Below are 27,577 nucleotides of genomic sequence, written 5' to 3' on the forward strand. Positions count from 1 at the left end.
CGCATCAGAACATACATTCACACCGTTTATCCACCAAGTTGGTTTCTATTCTTTCGTAGCCATTGATGTCATCGCTTATGTTCCACAAGGACATTTTGTAATTATCAACCCAACCCCTTTATATGATCTACTAGGTAATTGACTAAATAGTAATGGAAGATTAACTAATACCATGCTAGCTTTGGAATGAGTATTATAAAACGCACTAACCCACATAAACTGAAGTGAATCAGAAAACTCCAGTAAGAAAAATGAGCTTGTCACATGAAAAAAACCCTCGCCCCAATCCCATGTAGTGTGTGTTCCTTTTCCAGCACAAGGCCATATAAACCCTTTAATACAATTGGCCAAGGCCCTTCACTGGCGTGGTTTCCACATAACTTTTGTCTACACTGAACCAATCATAGACGCTTAGTCTGATCATTGGGCCCAAACTCTGTTAAGGCCCAAGGGTGATGCTAGGTGCACCATCTCCATTGCTTGTCCACCCAACATTTTTTATTAATTCCAAAATTATCCTACATCGAAGGTACGCGAGTTCATGGTTGATCCGTATGGTTTGTATGGATGAACTTGATCTGTAAGTATAATTTAAACATACAGATCAAGTTGATCCGTATGGTTTGTACAGACGAACTTGATTCGTATGATACAGATCAAGTTCGTCCATACAAACCATATGGATCAACTTGATCCATATGATCATACGGATCAACATGATCCGTATGAGTCATATGAATGAACTTAATCCGTATGATTCATACAGATAAACATGATTCGTATGAGTCATACGGATAAACATGATCCGCATGACAACTCGATCCGTATGAGTCATACGGATCAACTTGAGTGAAGGGCATTTTCAGCTATTCACTTAAAATGCTAGGTGTACCAACAATAATGTTGGGTGCGCCTAGCATCACCCAAGGCCCAACCTAGCTTTTAGTATGAGACCATTTCAGATGGGTTACCATCATGGGACAGTGATGGAAACCCAGATGGCGTCGCCCTGTGTGACTCTACTTGAAAGAACTTTTTGGCACCATTCAAAGAGCTTCTGATCAAACTTAACACATCTTCAGGGGCACCTCCAGTTAGTGCCATAATATCTGATGGTCTTATGACTTTTGCAATTCAAGCTGCTCAGGATCTGAGCATACCTGAAGCTCAGTTTTGGATTGCCTCTGCATGTGGATTCATGGGATACATGCAATTCAATGAACTAGCCAATAGAGGAATTATTCCATTCGAAGGTCTACTTTTGAGCAACCTATCCCTCTTTCATATTTTAAGTTTATGCTATTTTATTCATCTTTAGAATTTCAAGTTCTTTAATGATATGGTCAAAACATAAAATTTATGTTTTGAAAATAACACTCACTTCATGTGTTGTGATTGAATTATGTCAAATTAAATTTCAAGAATTCAAAAATTGGCTTTTGAATAAACTATTCCTTTAGTTGGTCTTGATGTTACAAGTATACATAACTAACTTTTGAATAAATTTTCATATTACAAGTATGGGCTACTTTATGTATGTTAGAAATCCCTTATTGTCTAATATAATAAAAATAATTACATAAATATAAAACAATTCGTATCTCATGGGTTAATTTTTAGAGTTAGTATGTAAACTTAAATTCTAGAAGTTTAGAAGTTGAATAAAATCTCACTTTAATTTTGATTTTGGTCACTATGCAGCTTTCTAACAATTTTTTTTCTATAGTTTATATTATTAACGAATAAAGTGAATGATATTTAGACACAACTAAAAATTTATTTTGCATAGTTAGGAAAGTGACCTAACACTTCAAATCTCGTAATAAGAAAATAATATACGTATTCACAGTATAAAAAAAATTATACTACTGTATTATTTAATCTGATATCATAATTTTTTATTAGTCGACAAGGTGAAACATTTTAGTCGAAAATATACACAAAATTACAAATTAAACTCTTCCTTAATCTCCTTTGGTATTGATTATGGATTTGGTTTTGTGGCACAAATGTTTGGCACTAATATATAAATATTTTAGATTGGTCAAGTGATAACTAGGGATTATCTTGTTTCAGATGATGAATCCATTACCGATAGTGAACTAGACATGCCCATAGATTGGATTCCAGGGATGAAAAACATTCGACTCAAAGACATGCCAAGCTTTATCAGAACCACAGATCTTAAAGAGACCTTGTTCGATTTTATGGGGTCACTAGCAAAGAATTGCTTGACATCATCCGCAATAATTGTTAACACGATCCAAGAGTTTGAACTAGAAGTCCTTGATGCAATCAAGGCCAAGTTTCCCAACATATACAACATTGGCCCAGCTCCCTTGTTAACAAGGCATGTTCCTGAGGACAAGGTTTTGTCCATTGGGTCAAGTTTATGGGTTGAAGACTCTAAGTGTCTCGAATCGCTAGATAAATGGCAACCGAATTCAGTTGTGTATGTGAATTATGGAAGCTGGACAGTGATAACAGAACATCACCTTAAAGAAATTGCTTTGGGCTTTGCAAATAGCATGCACCCATTTTTGTGGATTATTAGGCCTGATGTGATGATGGGTGAATCAGCAATTTTACCAAAAGAGTTTTTTTATGAGATTAAGGAGAGAGGGTACATCACTAATTGGTGCCCTCAAGAAAGAGTGCTAGCACATTCATCAATTGGACTTTTTTTAACACACTGTGGATGGAATTCACTAACGGAAGCTATATGTGAAGGTAAACCTATGATTTGCTGGCCTTTCTTTGCGGAGCAACAAATGAATTGTAGATATGCATGCACAACTTGGGGAATTGGAATGGAGCTGAACCATGGTGTAAAGCGTGGAGAGATTGTTGAGCTTGTTAAGGAAATGATCGAGGGAGATAAGGCAAAGGAAATGAAGCAAAACGTTTTGGAGTGGAGGAAAAAAGCACTAGAAGCCACTGATATAGGTGGCTCATCCTATAATGACTTCAATAGGTTCGTAAAAGAGGCTCTTCATTTTGAAGAGTAATTCAAAATTTAGTGGGTTTTTATGTACAAGTAAACTTAGGATCATGTGATAATGATTTCAATAAGTTGATAGAAGGGGTCTTTATTTTGAAGAACAATTTAATAAATTGTAGAAACTGTCATGCTGGTGGTTATGTAAAAGTAACTTGCACTTCTGATTCCTGTCTCTGGTGTAAAGCAACTAAGTATTTGGAATATATTTTCCAACTGTGATAGATAACCAGCTAGGAAATAATCAAATAGAAGTAAAGTATAATAAATAAATCACAGATAAGAATATCATATTTAGCATGTAGAAAAAAAAACTGAGGACAGTAAAGGTTCCACTGTCACCAATAGTTACAAAAGAGTTACTTTACTCTTGCTTATTAAATACAAATAATTTATTAATTAGAGAACAGTTATAAAAAATGTGCTGTAATGTTTGGCTTTAAAATAAATATATATATATATATAAGTTAACAGTGCTTATAAATCATTAAATGGGGTGGTGGCGCAGTTGGCTAGCGCGTAGGTCTCATAGCTTCTGAGTTATCCTGAGGTCGAGAGTTCGAGCCTCTCTCACCCCATTACTTTTTTTTCATCTCATTTTTTTGTTCTTCTCGATCCTTCTTTCTCTATTCTCTACCATTGGCCTATTAGGCCCATTTTAAAGGTGTTGTTTTTCACCAAAATGTCCCTGCATCTTCTCAAACTTTTTTACTTGATATAGATTTTGTAAGTTTAATTTTACTTTTTTTAAAAGTCTAATATATATAATTTTACTTGATATAGATTTTTCTTAAGAGGTTTGACCTAGTAAAAGCATGCTAGGTCTGTACGGCTTGAGAGTATGTACAGAGATACTTCACAAGGAATCATGTTGCTCTATTTCCCGGGAGATCGGGACTATAAAGTTCTCTCTTGAGTTTTTTCAACAAAAAAGTTTATTCAAAGGCTTACTTACTAATAAAACTTTTTAAAATAAGTTAAAAATATTTCTAAACAAAAGCACCTTTAACATTTGCACAAACAGAGTAACATATTCTTTAAAAAAAATTGTAAAATTGTTTCTATCCCAAAGTTTCACATTTAGCTTGTTTAGATTTCCGTTTAGAGTGCTCCAAATTTAGTCTAAGTAAACTCACTTTCGTACCATTTTATTATTCTAAAAAATACATTCCAAATTTAGTTTGGACACTAAACTCACTTTCATAACATATTCTATTACTCTCAAAAATATGTTTGCACACTTATATTTTGTTTGAAACCAAATTTCTACCAATGCAAGACCAAGTTTCCTTCTGCAAACTCAATTTGCAAAATAAAAATTACTTCAAAATTAAAGACTAAAATATTTTTTAAGTTTCTAATAAATACTCGTATTTTGTTTTAGGTTCATAATAAAAATTTTCTTTTATTTGATATATTAAAAAATTTGTTTGCGACTTACGCACAGCAATCAGTATCACCATCTTTTTCGTCAACACAATTGCCACTTATTTTTAAGATTTTATTGCTTCTGCAATACAATGTAAACGGAAGAAGAAAAAAGTCACCATATGCTATAGGTATCAACACCGCTAGTGCTACAAGATCAACTGACATTAGCAAAAATTAATTGTGGCAAACAAAATGTTAACAATAAGTTTTTTTGGCTTTATAAATAACTTTAAATAAATTAGTATACATTTCCAATTTTGTCTAAAAACAACACTTGAGAAAATAAAGATGGCATTGCACCTGAGCTGTAGTCCTTCCCCACCCCCACCCTTAAAAAAACAATAGCATTGCTAAGGCATATAATAAGTTCCAAAGAAAAAGAAAGATCTCTAGTTTCTTCTGCTCTTCATATCTGCCTGTCTATAAATAAAAACTAGTAACCTACATCTATCAATATATGCTAACCAATCCCACCACAGTTCTGAAATGAATAGCTGCAGCCCCGAGTTGTGAGTCTCAAGGTCAAGAATGAAGCATCCATCATAAAAGGAAATGAGGCTAGAAATACATAGGATACAGGTTCCTCAATAAGTTATCTCCTACTGGTGGCAGCAGTCTTGCCTTTGCTTAAATCAGCTAGTTCCTCAATAAGTTTTCTCTCTTCTTTGCTCAGTTTTTTGGGGATTTCAACTTGCACCCGAACCAATTGATCACCCCTCATATTCTTTTTATTCAGCAAGGGAACACCTTTCTTAGCCATAACAAGTGTTGAGCTTGGTTGAGTCCCAGCTGGGATTTTTAAATCCACCATGCCGTCCACAGTAGGAACCTTAATTGTTGTCCCCAATATTGCATCAATATAAGACACCTTGCATGTGTATAAAATGTTTGTGTCATCTCGCTTAAGCACGGGGTCAGGGATAACTTCAAGAACAACAAAGAGGTCACCGGGAGAACCCCCACGCCTTCCAGCATTACCTTCATTTCGGACCCTTAAACGGCTGCCAGAATCCACACCAGCAGGAACCTTGAGACTTATCCGCTTTGTCTTTCTCACTCGACCTTCCCCAGCACATGTGCTGCAAGGTGTTGAAGTTTCTCCAGTTCCACTGCAAGAAGAGCATGTCATGGACTGCTGAAAGATGCCTAATGGAGTCCTTGTCGACGTGACAACCCGACCCTGACCACCACAAGTGCTACACTTGGATGATTTAGTCCCTGGTTTAGCCCCCAAACCATTGCAGGTTCCACAGCTCTCTAATCGCCGAATCTCTATCTCTTTTTCCACCCCAAAAATGGCTTCTTTGAAGTTCAAAACAAGACTGTAATACTCATCCTCGCCCTCAACTGCTCCATTCCAAGATCCTCTGCTTCCCCCCATGCCACCCATGCCCTCAAACAGTGTCTCAAACAGGTCAAAAGGATTGCTGAAATCCTGAAATCACAAAAATGATCCGTCTTTGAGAAACAGGAAATATGATAACAAAGTCAAACTCCTCATCATCTTTAAAGGTAGCTTACCCCCATGTCCATTCCTGAACCCTTAAGTCCAGCCTCTCCATATGTGTCATATATGGATCGTTTCTCATCATCTGACAAGACCTGCAAAAGAATTTGAATTACAGAAGATCAATTACGAGTAGACATGCATAATGGCCAGCTGTGTTCAACAAGCTGTAGTTTTACCTCATATGCATTACTAAGTTCTTTAAATTTCTGTTCTGCATCAGGTTCTCTGCAGCAGAAAGTGAAAATCCATAATAGTTCAAACAACATTAACTAAATGATTGTGAAGACAATAAAATTATGCACCTAGCAAAATTGACTTCTGAGTGCAGAGGTTCTTGGCCAAATTTTTTTATCTAATAAGCAGTTCAGGGAATATACAAAACATACTTTTTAAAAAGAACAAGCCACGGGCTTTATAATCAAAGACATCCAAACCACTTTGTCCACAGCAACAGTGAAATAAAAGAAATAAAAATTTTAAAAGCAAAAAAAAGAGAGTGGGGAACAAGGCAAGGGAACAGAATCAGAAAGTAGACGATGTTCAATATGAAAGAAGAAAAAAAAACTCACTTGTTCACATCAGGATGATAACTCCGGGCAAGCTTCCGATAAGCTGAAATGTCCAAAGTAGAGAGAAATTTGATATTATAATGATACATCAGACAATCAACACATAAAAGATGTGCACACTCAAGTAAATCATATGCAGGAACTGGCAAATAATAACTTCTTAATCACTACCCTCTATCATCATCCTCCTGATCATTGATGTTCCCCATCCGCAATTTTAAACTTCTGCAAATCTATCCTACATTACAAAGAAATGAAAAACAAAATATGTATAGTCTTAATGTTAAGTTTTGGGTGGAAATTTTCCTAGAGGATCTTATACCAGAATTGTAGTTGACATTCTGGCAGAGCATATCCCCAGCCAAATCATTGTCCATGCCAATTAATGAATTATAATGATTCAGAAATGTCATTTGGAAGTGTTTGGGTACACAACAGTGTGTATATAATTCTGATTAATGACAAATTAGACGGACAATGTCATTACAATTCTGAATGAAATATAGCCACAATATCTCAAATGAATGACAAATTAATAGGCCCTAAAATATTTTTGTTCCATACTGCACACATGTATGCAGCAGTGGAAGTGGGGTTGACAGTGGTGACGGCGCCACCAAGGGAGACGGTGCCTGACAATGTAGTAGATGCTTTTCAAAACTAATATGGAGTCACAGATCCTTTTATGTTTTTAAAATTGATGTAAAACTGTAAGTGTGTTAGAAAGAGTTATAAACCATTTTAACAATATTTTAGTCAAACATGTTTTGTTTTGAAATTTACTTTTAAAAACCAAAAATCGCAACCACCCTGGCCCAAACAGACCCTTAAGTTTTAGATGTCGTTTCAGTACTTATCTTGTATGCTTCACATGCTTTTTAGGCAAACCGTTTGGAGCATGTAGCAAGAGTTATATGAAAATAGAAAATCATTTATTAGTTAATGGGCTGATCCTATTGGGGTCATTGATTTTCCTTTACAATGCTACATTAAAAATAGGCCATTCATGAAGTAAATAAAAATAATATATTTGAACATATCAATTACCATTCTTAATTTCAGATTTACTGGAATTTCTTGACACCCCGAGTACAGAATAGTAATCCTGCACATTGGCACACATTATATAATGAGTCAATATATTGAATGTTCATGAGAGTAGCTTAATTTAAGGAGGAATGCTTTCATAAAGCACGATTTGTATAGAAAAACCCAAGGAAATCATTGTTGCTTGGAAATGCATCATGCATGAGTAGTTTAAAACTTACTGCATCTGCTCTAACTATTAACCTCGATCCCCTGCGATGTTGCAAAGTTTGCGATGAACCTTTGTCAAATAGTGCATGCAAGGAATGACAAGAAAAAAAGCTCGAACATGGGGCAACCATAAACCTTATCCTGCTTGTAACACTGCAAGGAAATTAACTTAATTTAATTACACTCTCCAGTGCAATGAACTATGCTGAAAAAAATTGTGTATCCATTGAGTAAGCCTTGGTCGAAGACAAATATTTAATGACAAGTAGGATACAAAACAACCCCAAGATTCTTAGAATTTGAGTGTATGTCCCAACAATAAAACTAATATGGCTGACGATTTCTGTAAAAAATCACGTTATAAACTCGGATCATGGTTATATACCATGGATATTGTGATAAATAAAACTATATTAAAGGTAATTTAGCTCCTTTACAAGTCAACAACATTAGTCAAGAAATATTTAATTATATGACTAACTTGTTCCTGGATGATGCAATCTTTCCCAACCCAGTCGATCCCGCGAAAATCTGAGGATGAATTCCCCATTGAGTAGCTGATGTATTACCAAAAGGTGCAATGGCCATCTAATATATTTTCAGCAAGATAATATGCCAAAAAATACAAAATTTCTCGATGAAATCCTGTTAGCTGAAAAACAAAATTATAAAATATCACAACATAAATCACCAAAAAGCACTTTGTCGATGCTAAGTGAACCTGGTAATGAGTAATGAATTACAAGCTAGTCAGATTCAATAATCAATATACCATAAACCAAAAGAATGAAGAAAAACAACTACCGTAAACGACACAGGGGATAAAGAAGAATGAATTAGTGACTTACATATAAGTTTGGGTGTTGTTAAGCAAATAAAAACATGTTTATGTCATAATTCTCAGACACGACAGCGATGGAATAAAAAATGAACGACAATAGTCCAATCTACAATGAAGGAACGAATAAAAACATGTTTTATGTGATAATTCTGAGACAGGACAATAATGGAATAGGAAGAGAAACCTTAGCCACTGCTGCTATGCTACAGTGTTGTGGGAAGGAGTGGGTGTGGGAATTGGAGGATGAGGTTACAGTGTTGTAGGAAATGGAGCACTCTTATTTGCTTTGCTTATAGGATGACACAGAACCTCGTGGACGAGTTTTCTTTCACCCTTTTATTTTCGTTTACCACTAACGTTGGCCTCTCTACTTCCCTGTTTCTAGAACCCTAATGCCATTTTTTCGGGTTCGATTCAATTTTGTATTAAGAATAAAATTGATTTTATTCATTTTTTAAATTATAGATTTTCAATTTCATTTTACAAAATTTATATGTGATTTTTTATAATCATATATGATATGTTTTTCAATAAATTGTTGTGTAAAAACGAATCAATGTTTAATTAAATATTTTTAATAGAAAAAGATTTTTGGTTTTTAATTGTTTTAATTCTTGCTCGATTAATTAGTTAGTTTTAAATATGATGAAATAATTTTTAAATATCTTTAAAATAGTATTTTATTAATTACTATTTAAAAAAACTAACCGTTTCAAACATTGAGAATAATAAGGGGGTGTTTGGTTTGGTTGTTTTCTGTTTTCATTTTTACTGAAAACAGAAAACGGTGATGAAAATGTGTTTGGTTGGATTTCCGAAAACATTTTCACTAATGAAAACAGGAAACAACCAGAAAATGAAAACAATACATTTTCGTTTTCAGTATTTTCAGTTGAGAACAAAAACCTCATTTCGGGTAAAATGAAATTGTGGTAACAATGAATGTAATTTTAAGCAAATCTAAAAATACAGAAAGAGGTCACCAACTTCCTTGACCTTCCGGCACTGGGCAGGCGTCAGCCCCCATACATGGTCTTACGACTTTGCGGAGACCTGTGTTTTTGGTAAACAGTCGTCCGGCCCTGGTCACTGCGACCCCCTTTGTGAGGAGGCACCCCTTCTCCCGAAGTTATGGGGCTATTTTACCGAGTTCCTTAGAGAGAGTTGTCTCGCGCCTCTAGGTATTCTCTACCTACCCACCTGTGTCGGTTTCGGGTACAGGTACCCATTTGTTGAAGGTCGTTCGAGCTTTTCCTGGGAGTATGGCATGGATTACTTCAGCGCTGTAGCGCCTGATACTCGAACTTTGGCTCGAGGCATTTTCTCTACCCCTTATTACCCTGAAAAAGCAGGGGCACCTTGCGTCCTTGAACCGATAACCATCTTTCGGCTAACCTAGCCTCCTCCGTCCCTCGGGACCAACAAAGGGTAGTATAGGAATATTCACCTGTTGTCCATCGAACAAGAAGTCAATATATGATAAATTTTCAGTATTTTTATTTCATGAAAACAGAAAACAAGAAGTCAAACCAAACATATTTTCATAATTCTAATTTTTTGAAAATGAAAACAGTTTTCAGAAAATGAAAACAGTTTTCAGGAAATGAAAACAGAAAATGAAAATGCAAACCAAACACACCCTAAGCTTCTCTCAACTAATTATCTTTCTCATTATGCATTATTTCTCTCCCACTAATATTTTTCAGTTAAGTAATAATAATAAAATATTCAATTTTTCTCGAGACTTATGGGACTTATGGTAAGGAGAATCTTTATCTTACTGATTTGTATTATGTATAGAAAGATCGGGAGAATCTTTATCTTATTGATTTGTACTCTATGGAAAGATTGGAATAGATGATTTTTAAGTGATTAATGTTGGAATATGATTTTCGATGCATATGACCAAAGAAGACCGAACAACAATAATTACTTGAGAAATAATTGATTGTAACTAGTTTAGTAGAAAATGTTTTTGATGTTTGGATATGAACTTGTAACATGTCAATTATGTATACAATAAAAAATGCATATAAGTTATAATTGATTGTTAAATTTTTTAACTCTTACGAGTTAGTTTCTATGGTGGACTATCAATTAAGTAATGTATCAGTGAATCACTATTGATAATCATTAAATATATTAATTAAAAATTGGATGGATGAGATTTAGTTAGCTCATTTGCAATTTACTTCTTGTCTAAAAGCATGATTTGAATTGATGTGAAAATTTGTATGATCAATTTTGAGATCTTTAAGAGTGAAGAAAGGTAAAATGATGAGGAATTTGAGTGGCGTTAAGGGTTTTCCATCGCTTCAATGTCAGTTAAAGACTGATATAAATAACCTTTTTACACTAAATAAAATCAAGAATTAGATCAAATTATTGTAAATTTAGGTATTTTTTCAATTAACTTATTTAAAAATAAAAAAAAAATACAATTTTTAAGAGTACTTAGAAAAAAAATACTACAATTGTTTTCTCACACGCAACAAGTAAAAAAGAAAAAATCACAAACTCGCAAAGTTGCAATAATCCCCAGATGACTGAGAGTAGGATTAGGATTGGTGTAATGTTCCACTCATTACTCTAGAGTAACAGCAAACTCACTATTTGCTTGAATAGATGTGGAATATGCTTCAAATGTTATTATACTTCTTATACTTTCCTAACACGGATTCTACCATCATCCGACCTTAGCTCAGTTGGTAGAGCGGAGGACTGTAGTGGGGATCCCTAGCTGAAATCCTTAGGTCGCTGGTTCGAATCCGGCAGGTCGGATATTTTCCTTTTTGACAAATTAAACAAAATATGTTTACCATCTGGGACACAAACACACTAGTGACGCTCAACATTTGCAAACCACACTACAACATGTAATCCTTTCAAGTTTAAATTGGTAGCAGAGATATATAGTACTAAGGTTCTCTCACTTTTTCCCAACATAAAATATGGCTCATAGCTGTTGCATAAAATAATCGAGAAACATACATATCCACAATGCTGAAAAGTTTTTCTGCTTCTGAGGGTCAACCTTTAGACCATTGCTGTGATTTTCTTGCTTGGATGGATCAATGAGGAAGGATTTTAAATTCTTGCACAGCTCATTAGGCTTCTCTACATTGATTGCATGCCCTGCATTCGTAATGACTACAAGTTGTGCCTTCTCTCCTACGTGCCTGATACAACAGCAAAAGTAATAAAATTCACAAAATTCATAACAATCAAGTAAATACATTACACAAAAACAGAGGGGGCACAAACACAAAAAGTTGAAGAAGAAATTGCTCTAGTATTCTCAAAAGTTTAATTGCACATAGTTGTAGTTTAAAGTATAGAAACTAAATTTTAAAAAATAGAGATTAAGTTCACCTATTTTTTAAAGTATATAAGAATTTCGATTTAAAATTATAAGGAATAAAATAAAGTTTGACTAAAAATATAATAATCAAATACATGTTTTATCTTATAAATTATGATTAATCATAACATCTCTCTCACAACAAACCAAGATTAACCCTAGTGTAAGCATGAAGACGCTTACTTATCAGTGTACGCATCATGGTTCCTTTGCTTCACTCAACAAGAAAAATATATTCTTTTTACTGGCTTTTAATTATTACTTCAATTTGTAATATTCATTTAAAAAAAATGGGAACAAAATTTTTAGTTCCATTGCATTGTCCCATGGCTCTTAAAAGATAAAATCAATAATAATGAGTACAACTTCAATTTCTAAAAATTTACCTCTTCAGTCTGTGAGCTAACTCCAGTGGGAATACCTGGTCCTGCTCTCCCCAGATAATTTGAATAGGCTGTATTATTGATAAGTTACAGAGCAAGAATGTAAATGTGGCCAATTTAACTCAAAATATAAGGTCGGAAGCAAATTAATTAAAAGAGAACCTTGGTTATCTTAGGAAGATTAGACAGTTTTCTATCCTTATGCAATGCTTGAATTAGTTCTGTCCTCTCCTGCCGGTACTCTGTACACATCACCTGCATGTAAACAACATATCTTCATAATTATCAGGTAAGTAAGTAATAAATTAATTCTATTTCTAAAATTAATTTTAAATTAAAATAATTTTTATAACTTCTATGCTAAATAAAAAGTTACATAATTTTTTTTCTATCAATTTTTTTAGAATAAAAACATTCAAATATAAATTGATTCATTTTAACAATCAATTTTAACTAAAGTCAGTTTTATTCAAAATTATTTTCCCTAGATAATACAAACACACACTTGATAGCTACATATAGCAAGTAGTAACCAATTTCAGCTTGAAAATAAATATAAATCTGTTTTATTCCTTTTACTATATATAACAAACACCAACTACATCTTTGCCGTTGGAAATGTTATAGTGCTCCTTGACAACTCCAACGGATATAAAAATGTTTGATCTGCTGATAAAATTATTTTTTTCTTAAACATAATTTTGTATCTGCAAACCATACACATTAATGTATGTTTAGATTTCAGTTTAAATTACGTGCACGAATTTTAAAATAAATCTAATTATTCACAAATTTAATTTTCTTTTGAAAAAAGGATTCTAATATTTTGCGAACTTCATTTTAATCCAAATCTTAATTTTGCAACTAAAAACCAAACATCTACTTACATGAATGAAATCTTTGAGAAAACAAGTTGGCAAGAGTTTGATAGGGTTGGCGAAGGTAAGCTGCAGCAGTTCCCTAACCTTCTGCGGTGTCTGCGGCAGCAAAACACTAACAACCTCGTCAACACTTTTAACCCAAAACATTCCCTCATCCTCCATGTCCCTGTCCTCCAAGCACACGCCAGCACAACACACCACCACCTTCTCCACCCTCTCCGGGAACATCGCCGCCACAGCATACGCCACAAAGCCGCCGTAGCTCAGCCCCACCACGCTTGTTTGGCGGACCCCTAGAGCCTCCAGCAGAGCCATCACGCACTTCGCTTGGAACCACTCCGACCTCTCGGGTCGTGTCGTGTGGGAATCTCCGAAGAAGAGCAGGTCGGGGACGTATACGTTGAAGTGGCGCGTGAGGGGGGAGATGAAGTGGTTCCACTGCCACGTGGCGTTGGCTCCGATGCCGTGGATGAGAAGAAGGGAAGTGGTGGAGTGGTTATGGGCCTTGGGGGCCCAACAATGCATGATGGTGCCGTCGCCGAGATCGGTGGTTGTGGATTTGAGTCCGGCCCGGGAGAAGGAATACCGCAAGTACCGGTCACGCCAAGTGGTGAAGCTCAAACACCTCCTACTGCTACTACCCATTTATTTACCCTCTTTTAAAATAATAATTATAAGTGTTGGACATGAAGTTTGGAGGAATGAATGAGCAAACAGGGTGAAAACTTAGGAAGGGATTAGTTACAGAGTCGTGTTATTGCAGAGTGGAAGATTGAAATGGCATGGCAGGGAAAGAGTTCATTTGGTGCGTTTTTTTCATCCTTACTTGACTAACTCGTAACCTTTTTGATTAATTTAATTTAAGTATTTAATAGATAAATTTAATTTACTAATTTATGACTTATTGCAAAAAGTATGTTTTTGTCATTTTAAAATTATTGAAGTTAAGTTTTAATCCCTTTAATTTTTTTTCATCTCTTTAATTTTGAAATGTCTTATTTTTTGTACATCTAAATTTAAAATGCATTATTTGAAATGGTTTACAACTATAACGTATTAAATCAAGTTTATATAACAGGTCCAACCTTTACACAAATTCATATGGAAAATAAAAGTTAGATATTTCATTCTCATGTTATAATTTTTTTTTATAAAAATGAGTGCTTGGAATATTAAATTTTTATTAAACAATTAATTAGTCTTAAATTAAGTTAAATATATACTTAACATGTTGATGTGGCATTAATGTAATCATTAAGAAATACAAAAATCACCATCGTTATTACATAATTCAGAATTTGTAAGTTAACCAAGAAGGTTGAATTTAGCAAAAGAAATTATTAGTTAATTTCTCATAATGTAATAAATTAATATTTAAATTTTCAGTAAAAGAAGTATTTACATTTATCTTATGTTTGATAGAGGAGAAAGAAAATGAAAAAGAAGAGAAATTTGAAATTTAAATTGAAGGAAAAATAAAAGAAAATAAAAGTTTAAATTTTTGTTTCTAGAAGACAATTATTTACTTTTTACTTTTTCTTGAAATAAACAAAGAAAATTCATGGTTATTCATGTTTTCTTTTCTTACATTTTTCATCTCTTTTCCGAAGCTTGTTTTATATATTATTGTTTTAAAAAAATATATCTTGAAAAAATTACAACTTAATAAATTAAAATATTAAATAAGACAATTTTTAAAAGGTGCCATGGGCAGAAATCGGGGGACAGTAGTTTTTTCTTTTGACTTTTGAGAAAAACAAATCTGATTAGTTAAATAAAGTTTCTCCACGAAAAAGATTGAAAAGGACAAAATATTCTAGTCCAAACGACCTCGTGGACTTTGATTCACCTAATCCGAGAGCGAAAGCCCCAAATGCAGTGTTATTTAATCCGATTTCACTTTTTTTTGTTTTTTTTTAAAGAGGAAAATTAGTGCATCTTTAACTGTAGTTAACTAATCACTTAAAAATAAGTAGTAATTACCACAAGTTGCAGAATTAAAATTGTTAATGAATAAGTAAAAAATGACAATCATACTAATGTGTAACAACTGATTTTAGCCCAACCGAAGAGGTTTTCTTTAGGAAAAGTCTTTAACTACCAAAAATTAATTGACAAATTGAGAGATAGAGAGAGAAAAGAGATAAATATTAATATGATAGATCATGAGATACAATAAAAAAAAGAGATTTGTTGATAAGGTGTTTGATATTTAGGAGTGGTAAAATATAAGAACTCTTTTCTTTTTTTTATTGGCTTGGCTGAATGAAAAGGTATTCATGTATAAGTAGGAACCAAATAATAATCTTGGACCTTGCCATCGAGGTTTTTATTCAAGTTGAAACTTCATGTTGACGGAATATTAATGACTAATGAAACTTTTGTTCACTTGAATGATAGTTTTTTTCTCCTACCATAATGATAGTTTTAAGAATTGTTGTATGTATATAAGATAGTGTTGTTGGGATATTGGAGAAGGAAAATGCTAAAAAGTTACGAATTGATTTTCGTAAAAATCACACAAACAGTTTTTCGTCAAATTTCAGTTTTTATTTATTTTATTTTTCAATAAATATCTATTTTAAAATAAAGATCCCCGTCTGATATTACTATTTGTGCAATGATGATTTGTACGAAATAATAATACTCATTAGAGAAATTTGTTATTGAAATAAGAAGTGTTTTCTTGCTGGTTAGTGAAAGGTGCATTCTTACTTGATTGAGATAAGATTTTACGGGAGGTGGACATGATTTACATTAGTCTGATTCGATTAACTTAAATTAAATAAAAAAAATAGGTTTACTTTTTTCTAAAGAAAAATTTCAGATTGATTTGGATTATCAAATTATTTGGGATTTTAAAATTGCAAATTGGATAATGTTGTTTCAAGCATTAGATTTGAGCGTGCAAAACCCAGACTAATATGAACCAACTCAAACCCATACACATTTTTGGTTCTTTCTAATGTTAGTTTGTTGGCTACTAAACCAGCTCCCACTATATATTAAGTTTTATTCTTTTAGCAATGATCCTTAAATCCTTATACTAATGTACTAACATATAAACACCTAATTGGCATATCGTTATATTTGACCTCTACAAGGCAATACATCAAATATTTTGTGTAACAATTAGGCTGATTCATCACTGTGTTCTTCGATATTTCAAAGGTTCTCCTGTTCAAGGTTTATTTTCCCCTATATCTTCCACTGTTCAATTGAAGGCTTTTTGTGACTCCGACTAGATTGCTTGACTTGTATTTTTCCTTGGTGATTCTCTTGTTTGTTGGAAATCCAAGAAGCATAATATAGCCTGTTTCTCTTATTAAGTTTGAGTCCAAAGCTCTTGTTTCCACATTTTGCAATATCCAATAACTTAGTTATCTTCTTTATTTTAATCTCTTAGTTATCTACTTTGTGAAATGCGTGCTATTGCTATGTTCTAGCCATATTATATCGTGATAGTCATTAGTCAGTCAACTCTCCCATATTGTCGCCAATGCGCGCTTCTATGAATGCACTAAGCACATAGATATTAGTTGGCGTATTGTGCATGAAAAGTTTTATAATCGCTTATTTTATTTGTTTTCAATCTCTATTTCAGTCCAACTTGCTCACATTTTGACTAAACCACTCGATTCTAATAGTTTCCCCCCTCTCTTTTACTCTCTAAGCTGAGAGTAATGATTCACTTTCTAGCTCGTGAGGATATTACAAGATAATGATACAACTATTGATGATAGATAGCTGTGATTAATTACTTGATTGTTTTGGGGATAAATTCTGTTAGTTGATTAGCTCCATACATGTTAGTTATCTAATATATAAGATCTGAAATGACTAAAGATTAAAATGTATTGCATTTACAATTTTAGAAAATTATTTGATATTCTTTTAAGAAGTAAATTAAATCGAATATTTTTTATGGGTCGTAGAAAAGAAAAAAAAAAGGAAAAGAAAACAAAAAAACCAGCTAATGATAGAGATTGGACGACAATGATTGGTCTTTATTTTCAATGTACTAGTGTCTAGTGGATAGCACATTGGATTGCTACTAGACCATGACCATAGATATTAGATGCTACCTTCACCGCTCAGTATTATTGTCATCTAATAAAAAAGGGGTTAAAATATCATAGGGTTTTCTTTTTTCAATTTATTATTCTCCATAGCGGTTTTTGCCTATATTGCTATTATTATATCACTGCAAGAATAATAATTTAATAATAATTTGTTCTGTCTGCTATGTCCTGTTCATCTGTTTAGTTCATTTTATTTATTTTACCAACAAAAAGTTATAAAGAAAAGAAACTGACTTTGTTTGACCGGTTCAAATAATCTTGGATTCATTCATTTTTGTCTTGTACATGATTCCATTTCTGTTCCCGGTTTCATTTTTTCTCACTCTTTTTGTGTGGTTGACCCCTATCTGTTAGTACTTAAGCTTCTTTTCTTTTGATAGATAGTTCAAAATTCACGGTTGGTCATTTGACACATCTCATAACAGTATCATATCGTTGTTCAGGCAATTTGCCTCATTTTTTCTTTCCTTTCCTTTTATCTTTATATATACAGTTTTTCTTTACTGATTGCAACTACAAAGATGAAGATTTGCCATGTGCTACTAGAGCATAATATACGTTGTAGTGTCACTGGTTGATGTCAGTGGAAAAATGGATTTGGCATCTGTTCTTTTGCTATTGACTAGCTTATGCTCTTCTTCTGCACTGCATGAGCTTGATTCACAAGGTTCAATCTTCTCTTCTTTTCATCTGCCATGCTAAGCTAAAGCTATGTAAAATTTAACTGCACTTTTTATTTCCTTCAATTCCTTTGTCTCTGTCAGTTTCAGGATTTTAACTTAATAGACAATTAAGATTCATTCATATTTTGACTCAATAGTATTTTTGTTCTGCCTCTCTAAGATTTAGTTTCTTCGTAATCCTTTCTGGTACACTAGTGTGACTGTTTGGATTGACCAGGTGGCACTTTGATCCATCCTCATTTTGCCCTTTTCCTATATCTTTTTGCAAAGTCAGTTGGATTATTTTTTAATTTATTTAAATATGCTCCATATGAATTAATGATCATTCTTTCAACCTGAGAATAAACTGTTTAGTAGCAGTGTATGTGAATTAATGAAACTTCGGAACTTGGGTCCCATTCTTACCGGGAAAAATCATTATTGTGTTGGCAAACTGTACCTTTGCACATTGTTAGAAGTTGTTTTATTATTGAAACAAGCATGTGTTTGTGTATTCCTTGATAACATCCTCTTTTAGCAACCTGTCCCTTGTCTCACTTAGAAATTACAAGCAAACAACAATAGATATAACTGAGAGCCAAGGTGATGTACTCTTCAGTTTTTGGTTTAGTTTAGAGTTAGACGTGTTCTTCTCAAGTTTAATTTTTTATTCATTTATGAGGAATACGTAGATAATGTCCCTTGTCTCACTTAGAAATTACAAGCAAACAACAGTAGATATAGCTGAGAGCCAAAGTGACGTACTCTTCAGTTTTTGGTTTAGTTTAGAGTTAGACATGTTCTTCTCAAAGTTTAATTTTTTATTCATTTGTGATGAATACATAGATAAAAATGTTTGTCAACAAAATCTGATAATCTTATTATTTTTATAAGATTTCAGTAGAAAATGATATGGATTTGACATTTATCTTCCTTTCTAGTTTTGTCAAAGTTGCAAGTGGAGTTGGACTCGACTCTCAGTCTTAACCCTAATAGATGCATAATGTTTATGTTCATTTCAGAAGATGCATTGTATGCTTTGAAGGTATCATTGAATGTTTCTGCCAACCAGCTTACAAACTGGAATAAAAATCTAGTAAACCCTTGTACTTGGTCCAATGTTGAATGTGACCAGAATAGCAACGTTGTTCGAATGTAAGATATTCTTATTCTTATTTCTTAATGTAAATCTCCACTGGTTGCTTTCTTTTAAATATTTAATTTGCAGAAGATTTTGATAGCCTCAACCTTCATTGGTACAGAAATAATTTATCATTTTATTCATATTGTATAATTATTACTTTGTTGCAGTTCACTAGAATTTATGGGATTCACAGGATCGTTGACACCTAGAATTGGATCTCTAAAAAGTCTTACAATTCTGTAAGTATTTGTGATATGAAATATCCACAAAACTGACCCCTCCCCCTGCTCCGTCCCTGGTTTCAGTTCCTCGTCTCATCGTGCTTTTTTTGTTTCATTATACTGTTAAGACATGAATTCATGAAATCACATGGATAAATAGATTTCTGTGTTATTTTTATATGCTTACTCAGGATTGTTGAATATACTATCTTCTATGTATATTATGAATTGTAGTAGACTATTCAATCATTCATTAGGGTTCCTACTTTCTAATTGTTGATTTGAGAAAGTGATGTATGTTACACATTTATAATGCAGTTCTTTGCAAGGGAATAACATTACTGGTGACATACCAAAAGAATTTGGAAATCTTACAAACTTGGTCAGATTGGATTTGGAAAGCAACAAATTAACTGGTGAAATACCATATTCACTTGGTAATCTTAAAAGGCTTCAATTCTTGTAAGTATGGAATCTTATCATCTATTTTCCTTTTGTAATGTCTGGAAGTGTCTAATTTTGGTCCTTCAACTAGGACATTGAGTCAAAACAATCTCTATGGGACTATTCCAGAATCACTTGCCAGTCTCCCAAGCTTGATCAATGTGTATGTAAACTATTTTTTGATACTTATTGTTTCTTACTTTTAACTTTTAAGTACATTTTATTATCAATTTATCATTATATCTGATGGATTGCTTAAACTTCTCTTTTGCAGTATGCTAGATTCAAATGATCTTAGCGGGCAGATTCCAGAGCAGTTATTCAGCATTCCTATGTACAAGTATGTATGGTAAATTAGTATTAGATTGAATATTTAAAGCACCTTTTAAAGATAAATTTGTATCCCTGACTCAATGACTATAGCTAAAACATCTGGAAAGTGGATGCATATGTCCTAAAGAACCTAAATCTACAACTTCATTCAACTGTTACATAATCAAATGGTAGTCTATGATTCTAATGGTCTTCCCTGGTTCCACTTTTGATCTTCCTTTGAAAGATTTGTAGTCATCACATATTCAATTTCTCCAACTTAATTTAGTAATTAAGTTCCACAGTATGACTTTTTTCCATATACCTGATATATAATATTGAAAGGCAGAAGATTAAAAAGGTGGTAGATTTTTTTGTCAATTCCAAGAAATATGGTTTTTCATTGGAAAATGCTGATCGCCCTTGTTAAGGAAACAACAACAATAGCCTTGTCTCTCTAGGTGAGGTCAGCTACATGGATCATACAATGCAATTGAGTTCAATAATAAACCAAATTCTCAAAGATATTATTCACCATGAGATCCTTTTTAATAATTTTCTTCAATGTCCTTCTTGGTCTCCATTTATTCCTTTTCACTGGACTAAACTTACTTCTAGTGGCCTTCTTTACACATTTCCAAATCACCTTAATTGATTCTCTGTTATTTTCTCTATCATAAGTATCACAACAATATTTTCTCATATAAAATTATTCTGTGTCTTGTCCTTGTATAGTCAGACATCTATCTTAACATTTTTATGTTTATGGAGTCCTTGGAGAGGAATAGAACTTTTGAATTTAGGATTCATGTGATGCTGTCCATTGTTTAATTAGATTTTTTTACGTTCCACTTAGTTTCACTATGTTCCTCATTGCAGTTTCACTGGAAATAATTTGAATTGTGGTGTGAATTACCATCATCTTTGCACATCTGATAATGCATATCAAGGTTACTTTTGTTGATCCTGTTTTGTTCTGTAAGGTGTTTTTCTACCCCCATCCCCCTCGCCTCCATTTACAGGCAACAAGCTGAAAACTAGTTTTCCTTCACTTGTCAGATTCGTCACATAAAACAAAAATAGGCCTCATAGCTGGGACAGTTACAGGTTTAGTTGTTATTCTTTTTCTTGGTGGCCTGCTGTTCTTCTGGTACAAGGGGTGCAAGCGTGAAGTTTATGTAGATGTTCCAGGTTTGAGTTCCCTTTTTAGTTTGTGCAATGCTTTTTAGATTGTTTGTAGGTGCAAGCGTCAGAAACTATTGATCTGGTGACACTACCTACGCATTCTGTTACAAGCCGATCTAACACTATCAAGTGATGAATTAATATGATATAAAACATTTTGTCCATATTTTAGATTTTTTTTTTCTTAGCTCGTTATGCACCATCTATTTATTGGAATTGCATTTTTCTTGTTGAAAAAAATACTGATATCCACCATGATGGTCCAATGGCATCTGGCTGCAGTAATATCTTTTCCATTTTAGAACATCTGGTTAATTAATGTAAACTTATTTTTATTGATCAGGCTTAGTTCTTCTAATATCTTACACATTAGAATTGCCAATATGTTTGGTTTGTGGCTTTGCTTTATTTTGGTGTCCGGACAACTTATGGCCCATTGGATCTAATGACCACACATTAGTGTATACCATCACCATTCTTTTGAACCTTCCATGACCACACATCAGAATTTACTGGTTGAACTATCTTGTAATGCTTTTAATTGTGACAACTAGTTGAAATACTGTATAACATTCATTTTATAAAAAGTATTATGAAAAAGAAGAGAAGTACACCAAAGGAAGGGTAATGTATGCTAAAGAGTCAATAAGCTGAGAAAAAAAATTAAAACAAGGAAACAATCAAGTTTCGTAGTTAATATCAATTTTAAAATTAAGGTTGATGTGAACTATCTATTTTATTTGAATTTTTCTCTTGCTAACTATCTATTTTAATCTCCTTTTTTCATGTATCTTCAGGTGAAGTCGATCGCCGAATTACATTTGGTCAAATAAAAAGATTTTCCTGGAAAGAACTGCAGATAGCTACAGACAACTTCAGCGAGAAAAATATTTTAGGACAGGGAGGTTTTGGAAAGGTTTATAAAGGTATTCTAGCAGATGGCACCAAAGTTGCTGTCAAAAGGTTAACTGATTATGAAAGTCCTGCGGGTGATGCAGCTTTCCAGCGTGAAGTGGAGTTGATAAGCATAGCTGTCCATAGGAATCTGTTACGGCTCATTGGTTTTTGTACTACTTCAACTGAACGCCTCTTAGTTTATCCCTTCATGCAGAACTTAAGTGTTGCCTATCGTTTACGAGGTATTTAGTTACATTGATATGAGAATTCCTGGGGTCTGCTAAGTATTAAAATTGATTTGCTATAAAAGAGAGAGTATTATTAGTTATTACATTATTTGTAACTTGGATTAGAGGGGTCATTCATGTAGTTAAATAGTTACCGACCTTAATATCTTGTTTGGTTTCAGTCATATAAGCCATCTTAACATTTCCTAGATAATCAAGTTTTAATCTAACATTCAGGACACTTCTGACATTTTCAAAATTTTTGTCTGGAACTTCAGAGTTCTTTTGTTATTAGTAGTTCTTGTCTTCCCAACAGACTTTTGGGAATAGAACAAGAATGTGAGAGATGAATATGATGACATGTGTTTTATCACTAAAACTCAGTAGAAATATGGCAACTTTCATCTTGCAGGCGTACCCAATTTTAAATATTCAGATTTGTGCTGTATTAAAATCATGAAAGCCTGATGTGACATGGAATTCAACCATGTCTGCATTATGAATTTTGTATCCTTGTCTGGCAGTATTTTAATTTGAGGGTAGCTTGAATCTCTGTATTGTTTTTAAGTTTGCTTTTATAATTTGGTTGTTTTTTAGTGATAATTTGTCTGCATGAATACTGGTGCAGAACTCAAACGTGGGGAACCCGTTTTAGATTGGCCTACCAGAAAACGAGTGGCTCTAGGAACTGCCCGTGGCCTAGAATATCTTCACGAGCAATGCAATCCTAGGATTATTCATAGGGATGTGAAGGCAGCTAATATATTACTTGATGGAGATTTTGAAGCAGTTGTCGGTGACTTTGGTTTGGCAAAATTAGTTGATATTCGACATACTAATGTGACAACTCAAGTTCGTGGGACAATGGGTCATATAGCTCCAGAATACTTGTCCACTGGAAAATCTTCAGAAAGGACAGATGTTTTTGGTTATGGGATTATGCTTATGGAGCTTGTAACAGGTCAGCGTGCAATTGACTTTTCACGTCTGGAAGAGGAAGATGACGTCTTATTGCTTGACCATGTGAGACAACCTCATTAGTATCATGTTTCATATATGTATAACATGCTTGGAACTTGTGCATGCCTCTTGGTGCTTTGATGATATCGACTTTGGCATTTTATTGATATAGTGTGTTTGTGTTAGGGTGAACATTTGCAAAATTAATTTTGAATGAAATTGAATTTACAAAATTGATTTCAAAGTGAAATGATTTATATGTTGGGGTGTTTTTATTCTAGAAGGAAGGTGAAGTAAGTTTTAATCTAATACAAAAGTTACTTAATGTTGCTTCAAGTTAAAATCAGTTTTGAACTTAGAATCAATTATTTGACATGAGATCAATCATTTAAACATTTACCTAAAATTGTTGGCTGGTAGACTCAACGTGAAATTAAACATGCACATAGACAGGGAGTAAAAGTTTGTGATGAGCTACTAGAAGTTTCTGTACTATAATTGAACTTCTACATGCTTATCAAGCTTGGAATAAGTTGAACTGTATTTTTTAAGTCATGGTTTTGCATTTTACAATGTTGATAAGCAAAAGGTGAAGTAATTTTTGTAAAGAGATATGCTCCTGCCTACTTGGTTTTTGTGCTTGTCTTCATATATAAGGTTCGTATTATTATTCAGTTTATCTATTGGTTACTGGTTTTACCATATTGTGTTTTGTGTAGGTTAAGAAACTGCAGCGGGAGAAAAGACTAGAGACTATTGTTGATTGCAACCTTAATAAAAATTACAACATAGAAGATGTTGAAGTAATTGTACAAATTGCATTACTCTGCACACAAGCATCACCCGAGGATCGTCCAGCAATGTCAGAGGTTGTAAGAATGTTAGAGGGAGAAGGGCTAGCTGAAAGATGGGAGGAATGGCAGCATGTGGAGGTCAATACAAGGCAAGATTATGAGAGACTGCAAAGAAGAATGAACTGGGGAGAAGATTCGGTTTATAATAACCAAGATGCAGTTGAGTTATCGGGTGGAAGATGAGAAGATACATAAATTTAGACCATTACAGTTGATACTGTATCACATTATCCCTTCTTAAGAGGTGAATTCGATTAAAAACAAACATAGGTGTTATTGTACTCCAAGTGTAAAAATATAGGTAATAATCTTCATATTCTGATTATTATGCTTGCTATGAGATTACTTTTTTCTATAATTAAATAAGGTTTTAACTTTTCCCCCCTTATTTGTTGAAGTAACTCTAATGATGGGAAGGGAAGGGAGGGAAACAACTCATAAGTGATGAAAGCAAAGCACCCCGTGAATTAAATTTCAGTGCAGGCACAATCGACCATTCAACAACTTATAAGTGAAGGTTTTCTGAGAGTTTTCCTGTAGGAATCAGATACCAAGTTGTTGCTGATTTTCAGTTATGTGAATTTGACCGTGTTTATGCTCGTATGCGTCTAATGTATCATTAACATTAATAATTAGATGGCTACAGAGATACTAGCAAGATGATGACGTTAAAAGATTAGGTGCATGACTCTGGGCATGTCAAATTAGTGCGTAGACTTACAAAAGATGAGGTCAAATTAGTGTGTATAGCACTAATTGGCATAGCATGCGATGCTGGTGAATTAAACATGGTATTCAATTTCTGGGTAAAGCTTAGGCAACATTTGTTTTGTTCCTATAACAAATTAGCAAATTAGTACTAGCTAAATACATGCACTTTGCCCTTGTCATTTGTTACACGTTGTTGCTTGGAACTTGAAGCAACAGCTTTTGCCCATTCTCGGATCTTTGCTTTCATCCCCTCTGCAGTCAAATTAACTATTTCATTACGCTCTGCAGCCAGAAGGTACAAAGGAGGTTGTTGTGGGTAAAGGGGATCCCACTTTTCCAATGAGATTGCACATTCTTTGTAATCCATACCCACCATCGCCATAGCTTCAATAGACATGTTTTCTATCTATGTATCTAGGATCAACAATTGGGATGAGGAATATATATAATGATGCTAAGTGAGACCGTGAATTGTAATCGTCGTGGTAGCAGCTAGCCGCAAGAACAGTTTATATAGCAAAGCAAACAAAGGACAAAGGTTGTTCTATTTTACGTTTAGGCAACTGAAAATAAACCAATTCACGGATGTTGCACGGGCAAACTTGGTTTCTTTTATAGTACTACATGTGATGTGATCTCTTTTCTCTAATAGAACAGGATTGTAATTGTTGGTTCACTTGAATCAGCAACTACGTCATAACTCATGACGTCCACATCCCTCAATTAATGCCTGCAACGGCATGCAATTGCAAAAAAACATGTTAAACCTGTGGTCACACCACCGCTCTGCATTGCTTCCGAATTTTAAATGTGACCAATATGGAAATAATTCCGGAGGGATAACTAAACACAGGAATGGCATGCTTCCCAATTTTAGATTTTTTAGGTGCATTAGTCTACAAATCTCTGTTGAGTTTAGTTGATTTTTCATGATTAAAATTTTAAATGGTCTCTTTAATTATTGAAATTGTGTAAGTAATGAAATATTAATTATTAGGTTTTTTCTTATTCAGTTAATCATTACTCATTAGACTTATTTCTATTGTTTAATACGGTTGACAAACATAACTATTGAAAGTTAAAAATTTATTTTGGTTTAAAAATGTTTTTAGATCCTATAAAATTTTATTTTTGTTTTTCATCCTCTAAAATTTAAAATTATTATTTTTGTCCCTATAAAATGAAAGAATTTTTGGTTTTGGTCGCTGTAAAATGTTTTTTTCTTGATTTCCATCCTTCCAAAATCTGAAATCACTATTTTCATCCTTCAAATTTATTGAATTAAATTTAATTTTGATCCTCTTATTTTGTTCAATCCATCATTTTGTTCCCTTTATTTTAAAATAGAAACATTCAGTCTCTTTATTTCAAAAAATCCACAATTCTGATCTCCATATTTTAAAAAATTTTCAAGTTGATCCATTTTCAATTTTCTCTACATATTATTTCTTACATTATAATTAATTAAAATAAATAAAACATATGTAAAATTAAGAATTTGATCAAAATTACAAATTTTCTAAAGTAGAATGACCAAATGTCTCTATTGAAATAGCGGGACTAAAATTGAAGATTTTTTAAAATAAAGGGACCAACTGTATCTATTTTAAAATGAAAGAATCAAAATTGTAAATTGAGTAAAATAGACATACCAAAATTACATTTAAGCTAAATTTATTTTAAGATAGATAGATAACATTTATTTTAGAAATCTAGCATATTTTTTTAGAGGTATCACATGTTGACATTGTATCACTAGCATTGATGAGAGTTATCTAAGATGATCACTTGGTCTTCTGTTAATGTTTAAACAAATAAGCACTTGACGAATTGCATAGTAAGAAGTAATTTTTTTAGGGATGAAAATAAAAAACAAACCATAAAGACTAAACTCAAAACTCGTTAATTTTACAAGGACAATAATATATTTAAGTCATCTATGTTTTTGTTAAAAGATTTTAATTTAAATCTCTTAAGTTAAATTACTAAAATAGAAATTAATCATTGAACCAACTGATAAATGTCAAAATATATAAAAATATGATTATATGATTCTTTTTATCGTATAGACAAATATATTTGTAGGTGATGAATGTTGTATGTGCTTACATATCTTAATATTTACCTTACATTTTTCATTACTTAAAACTTTGTTTTAATAACTTTTATACTAATATAACTATTAATTAGGAATAAGTCTAGTGTCTTTAACTTTTAAGAAATTTTATTAGCTTTTGATGTTTTATTGTAGAAAAAGAAGAAGAATTGAAGATTTTTGAAAAATAGCAATTGGAAGATCAAGCTATACCTTTGGAAGCAAGTTTTCAAGGCCAAATTTCACTTGTTTTGTTACTATCATCTTGATGCTAAGCCTGGAAACATCAAAAAGCTCATTTTGTTATTGCACTTGAGAGCCTAAGCCTAAAAAATCAAAGGCTAAGTGTGGGAACTGATGAGATGGCGTAAAGAGGCTGGAACAAAAGGGTAAAAGGCTAAATTGAAGGGGGATTCAATAGATTTGGCTGGGGGACCTATCTAGGGTTTGGGTGAAGGTTGAGAAGCTCTCCCTTGTTCTTCATGGCTTTCCTACCATTTCTCTTCATCTTTTGTATTCTTTTTATTCTTCTTATAGTTATGTAGTTAGATC

At 33.1% G+C, this 27,577-nt stretch overlaps 4 protein-coding genes, 2 non-coding genes and 1 pseudogene across 8 annotated transcripts; 5 read left to right on the plus strand and 2 right to left on the minus strand.

Annotated features, from left to right (window-relative positions):
- The first annotated feature begins 292 nt into the window (after positions 1–292).
- LOC114396176 lies at positions 293–1,318 on the plus strand (annotated as a pseudogene).
- Positions 1,319–2,072: 754 nt separating this feature from the next.
- Positions 2,073–3,157, plus strand: LOC114395190 (linamarin synthase 2-like). The gene has a single exon (XM_028356904.1). It carries the CDS (start codon positions 2,109–2,111, stop codon positions 3,006–3,008), a length of 900 nt encoding a protein of 299 aa, XP_028212705.1. The 5' UTR covers positions 2,073–2,108; the 3' UTR covers positions 3,009–3,157.
- A 334-nt stretch (positions 3,158–3,491) lies between these two features.
- TRNAM-CAU lies at positions 3,492–3,576 on the plus strand. The gene is given in 2 exon segments: positions 3,492–3,529; positions 3,541–3,576. It is a non-coding gene; the product is annotated as a tRNA-Met (tRNA).
- A 1,046-nt stretch (positions 3,577–4,622) lies between these two features.
- On the minus strand, positions 4,623–8,984 carry LOC114396532 (chaperone protein dnaJ A6, chloroplastic-like). 3 transcript variants are annotated; one of them, XM_028358551.1, is made up of 9 exons: positions 8,791–8,983; positions 8,614–8,712; positions 8,247–8,417; positions 7,777–7,918; positions 7,556–7,613; positions 6,509–6,551; positions 6,116–6,164; positions 5,951–6,031; positions 4,623–5,864 (listed from the first exon to the last, which is right to left on the minus strand). In XM_028358551.1, the coding sequence occupies exons 3-9, from the start codon at positions 8,351–8,353 to the stop codon at positions 5,022–5,024; spliced, it is 1,323 nt and encodes a 440-aa protein (XP_028214352.1). In that variant the 5' UTR covers positions 8,354–8,417; positions 8,614–8,712; positions 8,791–8,983; the 3' UTR covers positions 4,623–5,021. The 3 variants fall into 3 exon arrangements, with proteins under 3 accessions (XP_028214352.1, XP_028214351.1, XP_028214353.1); XM_028358550.1 differs by lacking the exon at positions 8,614–8,712; XM_028358552.1 differs by lacking the exons at positions 8,247–8,417; positions 8,614–8,712 and having other exon boundaries at positions 8,791–8,984.
- Positions 8,985–11,201: 2,217 nt separating this feature from the next.
- On the minus strand, positions 11,202–14,043 carry LOC114395893 (monoacylglycerol lipase ABHD6-like). Its single transcript, XM_028357761.1, has 4 exons — positions 13,238–14,043; positions 12,513–12,605; positions 12,354–12,421; positions 11,202–11,785 (listed from the first exon to the last, which is right to left on the minus strand). The coding sequence occupies exons 1-4, from the start codon at positions 13,874–13,876 to the stop codon at positions 11,563–11,565; spliced, it is 1,023 nt and encodes a 340-aa protein (XP_028213562.1). The 5' UTR covers positions 13,877–14,043; the 3' UTR covers positions 11,202–11,562.
- Positions 11,297–11,387, plus strand: TRNAY-GUA. Its single transcript is given in 2 exon segments — positions 11,297–11,333; positions 11,352–11,387. It is a non-coding gene; the product is annotated as a tRNA-Tyr (tRNA).
- Positions 14,044–17,573: 3,530 nt separating the features above from the next.
- On the plus strand, positions 17,574–24,607 carry LOC114396460 (probable LRR receptor-like serine/threonine-protein kinase At5g10290). The gene is made up of 11 exons (XM_028358442.1): positions 17,574–17,980; positions 18,998–19,130; positions 19,287–19,358; positions 19,659–19,802; positions 19,876–19,947; positions 20,059–20,124; positions 20,976–21,046; positions 21,156–21,287; positions 22,079–22,420; positions 23,034–23,428; positions 24,085–24,607. The coding sequence occupies exons 1-11, from the start codon at positions 17,905–17,907 to the stop codon at positions 24,400–24,402; spliced, it is 1,821 nt and encodes a 606-aa protein (XP_028214243.1). The 5' UTR covers positions 17,574–17,904; the 3' UTR covers positions 24,403–24,607.
- The last annotated feature ends 2,970 nt before the right edge of the window (positions 24,608–27,577 follow it).

This window comes from Glycine soja, chromosome 18 (genome assembly GCF_004193775.1).
Source record: "Glycine soja cultivar W05 chromosome 18, ASM419377v2, whole genome shotgun sequence".
In the NCBI taxonomy this organism is placed as follows: domain Eukaryota; kingdom Viridiplantae; phylum Streptophyta; class Magnoliopsida; order Fabales; family Fabaceae; genus Glycine; species Glycine soja.

Excerpts from the sequence above, each read along its gene's own strand:
- LOC114395190 (XM_028356904.1), top strand. The coding sequence starts at position 2,109 with ATGCCCATAGATTGGATTCCAGGGATGAAAAACATTCGACTCAAAGAC.
- LOC114396532 (XM_028358550.1), bottom strand. The coding sequence starts at position 8,353 with ATGGCCATTGCACCTTTTGGTAATACATCAGCTACTCAATGGGGAATT. Across the intron at positions 7,614-7,776 it reads TAATAGTTAGAGCAGATGCA|GATTACTATTCTGTACTCGG; the intron begins GTAAGTTTTAAA and ends GCCAATGTGCAG. Across the intron at positions 6,165-6,508 it reads TATCATCCTGATGTGAACAA|AGAACCTGATGCAGAACAGA; the intron begins GTGAGTTTTTTT and ends TTTCTGCTGCAG.
- LOC114395893 (XM_028357761.1), bottom strand. The coding sequence starts at position 13,876 with ATGGGTAGTAGCAGTAGGAGGTGTTTGAGCTTCACCACTTGGCGTGAC. Across the intron at positions 12,422-12,512 it reads ATCTTCCTAAGATAACCAAG|CCTATTCAAATTATCTGGGG; the intron begins GTTCTCTTTTAA and ends TCAATAATACAG. Across the intron at positions 11,786-12,353 it reads TTAGCTCACAGACTGAAGAG|GCACGTAGGAGAGAAGGCAC; the intron begins GTAAATTTTTAG and ends CTGTTGTATCAG.
- LOC114396460 (XM_028358442.1), top strand. The coding sequence starts at position 17,905 with ATGGATTTGGCATCTGTTCTTTTGCTATTGACTAGCTTATGCTCTTCT. Across the intron at positions 19,131-19,286 it reads AATAGCAACGTTGTTCGAAT|TTCACTAGAATTTATGGGAT; the intron begins GTAAGATATTCT and ends ACTTTGTTGCAG. Across the intron at positions 19,359-19,658 it reads CTAAAAAGTCTTACAATTCT|TTCTTTGCAAGGGAATAACA; the intron begins GTAAGTATTTGT and ends TTTATAATGCAG.